This window comes from Oryx dammah, unplaced genomic scaffold (genome assembly GCF_014754425.2).
Source record: "Oryx dammah isolate SB20612 unplaced genomic scaffold, SCBI_Odam_1.1 HiC_scaffold_25, whole genome shotgun sequence".
Classification (NCBI taxonomy): Eukaryota; Metazoa; Chordata; class Mammalia; order Artiodactyla; family Bovidae; genus Oryx; species Oryx dammah.
The window spans coordinates 73,706-77,629 of NW_024070209.1; the positions used below are offsets into that span (position 1 = coordinate 73,706).

At 40.2% G+C, this 3,924-nt stretch overlaps 1 protein-coding gene and 2 non-coding genes across 3 annotated transcripts; 1 reads left to right on the forward strand and 2 right to left on the reverse strand.

Moving 5' to 3' along the window:
* Nucleotides 1-392: 392 nt before the first annotated feature.
* Nucleotides 393-1,327, reverse strand: LOC120851789 (olfactory receptor 10AG1-like). Its single transcript, XM_040224792.1, is given in 2 exon segments — nt 393-676; nt 679-1,327. Coding segments are annotated over 2 exon segments (933 nt in total).
* A 1,528-nt stretch (nt 1,328-2,855) lies between these two features.
* TRNAK-UUU lies at nt 2,856-2,928 on the reverse strand. The gene has a single exon. It is a non-coding gene; the product is annotated as a tRNA-Lys (tRNA).
* A 245-nt stretch (nt 2,929-3,173) lies between these two features.
* TRNAK-UUU lies at nt 3,174-3,246 on the forward strand. Its single transcript has one exon. It is a non-coding gene; the product is annotated as a tRNA-Lys (tRNA).
* Nucleotides 3,247-3,924: the final 678 nt, after the last annotated feature.

Below are 3,924 nucleotides of genomic sequence, written 5' to 3' on the forward strand. Positions count from 1 at the left end.
TTTTCAACTGCTTATACTCCTTTTCTGTGCTATAGAATCAAAGAATGCTAACAAATGGAAGTGTGGAGATAGAGATAATTATTTAGATAAATAAACATATTTTCCAGTATATTTAAGCCAAAAAACTTAATGGATTCAATTTTGTTTTACCTTTTTTAATGTGTAAATTACTATGTAATTCATCAGGCAGGATTATTCCTTAGGCATGGAGGATTGACAACTCATTTATCTGGTATTTATCCAAACCCAGTACATTGTGGATTAGTTTTCTAAAGTATTCATAAGTGCATCTGAGAATAGAAGTGGCTAACTCCTTAAACAGGGAAGTTTTCTCTGTTAACTGTTTAGCAAACAATTAAAACATTTATAATTAAACTCATCACATTATTTTTTCAGTAATAATTTCTCAGTGCTGTAATCACATCCTTGTTCTGAAGGCTGTATATCGTGGGATTGAACATCGGAGTCACTATGGTGTAGAACAGAGAGAGGAGTCTGTCAGTTCCTGCAGAATGACTGGATTTTGGTCTTGAATAGGTAATGGCAGCAGATCTGAAGAATAACACCACAACCAACAGGTGAGAAGAACAGGTGGAGAAGGCTTTAGCTTGTCTTCTGGCTATTGGCAACCTCAGAATAGTGGGAATGATTTGGCTATAAGAGGCAAGGATCAACAAAAAGGGATGGCAGCAAACAACAGAGCTACTGCATAGACTGACAGCTCGTGTGCAGAAATGTCTCCACAGGCCAGCTTCAGAATAGGGGGAATGTCACAGAAGAAGTGGTTAATCTCATTAAAATGACAGAAATGCAGAGAGAAAGTCTGGCACGTTTGCCCTATCTGCACTGGGATTCCACTTTCCCAGGAGCCCACAGCCAGCTGGAGGCACACCTTTGGGGTCGTGACCAGGGGATAGTGCAGAGGGCCACAGACAGCCACACAGCAGTCATAGGCCATCACCGCCAGGAGGAAGCACTCAGTGGCTCCGAGGATAAGGAAGAAGCACATTTGGGTGGCACAGTCCAGGACAAATATTCTTCTGTCCTGAGTCCAAAGGTTCACCAGAATCCTAGGGAGAATGACGGACACATAACAGATTTCCAAGGAGGAAAAGTTTGCCAGGAAGAAATACATGGGTTTCTGCAGAGCTGGGTCAAGCCTAGTTAGTATTATTATGAGACAATTTCCAGTTAAGATAATGATGTAAATGTTGGAGAACACCCTAAACAGTAACTCTTGGAGGTTTGGAAGGTCAGAAAACCCCAGGAGTACATATTGTATAACTGTGGATACGTTGTCTTCTGCTTCCATCTCTTCATATTTCATCTGTGAGAATGATTCAATCAAAAGTACTGTTATTTCACTTTCTTTGGCTTTTATTTCCTTATATATATAAAAGATGGTACACCATTCAGTTTTTCCAATTCCGTTAGAAAACAAACCTATAATTGCTAGGTGTCTAACAGGTTGTGAATTACATTTTTCATTATTATTAAATCAATTTGTAAGAAAAGTTATCCATTTAATCTTTATTTTCTGCCGTGAATTATCACTTTTTCTGAAGATGTGTGATTAAAATTTTGCTCTTCATCTGAATGCTCAAAAATGCAAAAATTTGAGTTAAATTCATTTACATTAGTGATTTTGCTCTTACAGCTTGTGTTTTTCTCTTCACCTCTCAATTCTGTGTTTAATTATTATCGATTGAAAGTTAACTTGATTGCATGGTGAAATATATTGTAAGTGACCTAAGATAGTTTTAGGGATGAATATATTTAATTTTTAAAGTGTTGGTTTCCCTGTGGTATTTCCAAAGTCTTGTTTGGCACTGACATTCTACATATTTCATTTTTTTCTTATAAATAAAATTGATGAGCTGACTATATAATATGGGATGTTACTAGTTTTCAAACATGTGTATTTCAGTGTAAAGTCCATAAATTAGTAGTGATAAGTTCTATTCAGATTTCTCAGTTGAGAGAAAAGGAATTTTACAGTGTTCTTTTGGCCCAGGAACACTCGAGACATAAGAGGCAAGTACATCCAGGTTTATGTTCACGAAAGTAGTTCTAGCTAGAATGTTCACCTCTCACTCATTTACTGCATGAAAGAGACACCGCCCACAACTCATCTGTGAGATCTTCCTTAATTACCCACATCCTCAACAATTGCTGTTTTACTGATGATCCCATTCAACTTACTCATTCTTTCTTTTTTGCATGTTTGTTAGTCATGCATGTGAATGCAATAGGTTGAGATTTTCCATCTTTTTTGCATTTTTCTTATTATTTTAACTATATTACTAGGTTCTTTTGCTTTTCCTGTAGATCTTTTGGGGCAATACTTAGTACATTTCTTCCACTAAATGTGATTCATTAACTTCTGCTGCTGCTGCTAAGTCACTTCAGTCGTGTCCGACTCTGTGAGACCCCATAGACAGCAGCCTACCAGGCTCCCCTGTCCCTGGGATTCCCCAGGCAAGAACACGGGTGGGTTGCCATTTCCTTCTCCAATGCATGAAAGTGAAAAGTGAAAGTGAAAAGTGAAAGTGAAGTCGCTCAGTCGTGTCAGACTCTTCACGACCCCATGGACTACAGCCTACCAGTCTCCTCCGCCCATGGGATTTTCCAGGCAAAAGCACTGGAGTAGGGTGCCATTGCCTTCTCATTAACTTCTAGAATACACTGTGGGCAGATTCTTTACCAGCTGAGCCACAAGGGAAGCCCAAGAATACTGGAGTGGGTGGCCTATACCTTCTCCAGCAGATCTTCTCAACCCAGGGATCAAACGGGTTTCCTGCATTGCAGGCAGATTCTTTACCAGCTGAGCTATCAGGGAAGCCTGAAATAACCTCCGCCTGAACAGGGATTTGAACCCTGGACCCTCAGACTAAAAGCCTGATGCTCTACTGACTGAGCTATCTGGGCTCTTAAGCAATCCTTTGGAATTTCCCCCAAGGTATAAGGGAATTTGAGTGCTTCTTATCTGGGCTCTTAAGAGCCCTGGTAGGCTGTAGTCCATGAGGTCGTGAAGAGTCTGACATGACTGAGCGACTTCACTTTCACTTTTCACTTTTCACTCTTAAGAGCCCAGACAAGAAGCAATCAGATTGATTCAATCAATCTGATTGCTTCCTCCTACCTTGGGGGAAATTTCAAAGGATTGCTTAAGAGCACAGATAGCTCAGTCGGTAGAGCATCAGACTTTTAGTCTGAGGGTCCAGGGTTCAAATCCCTCTTCAGGCGGAGGTTATTTCAGGCTCCCTGGGCTGGGAAGATCTGCTGGAGAAGGTATAGGCTACCCACTCCAGTATTCTTGGGCTTCCCTTGTGGCTCAGCTGGTAAAGAATCTGCCCACAATGAGGGAGACCTGGGTTTGATCCCTAAGTTGGGAAGATCCCCTGGAGAAGGGAAAGGCTACCCACTCCAGCATTCTGGCCTGGAGAATTCCATGGACTGTATAGTCCATGGGGTCACAAAGAGCCAGACACAACTGAGAAATTGTCACTTCACTTCCAAAGTATAAACATGGGTTCCCACTGAAAATGTAAGTCTCTCCTTCCTCTCTTTCCTGTTAGAGATCAAACATACTTTTCATGGGGCATGCATGTGTTTATATTTAGAAATTATACTCTTTTTACTCATTCTTGCAGAAGTAGTAAATTGCTTCATTGTTTTCAGCATGTTATAAATGTATTTTCATATTATATATTAACTTATTTGAAAGCCAATAGAAAATAAATCACTGAAAACAAGATACACAACTAACTACATATTCTAAAAGTATTAAATGAGGACAAAAGTCAAGATTTCTGCTGCAAAAATGTAGACAAACAGCAGGTAGAACCAATAGTGCATGCAAAAGCAAGAATACTGGAGTGGGTTGCCATTCCCTTCTCCAGGGGATTTTCCCCACCCAGGGGT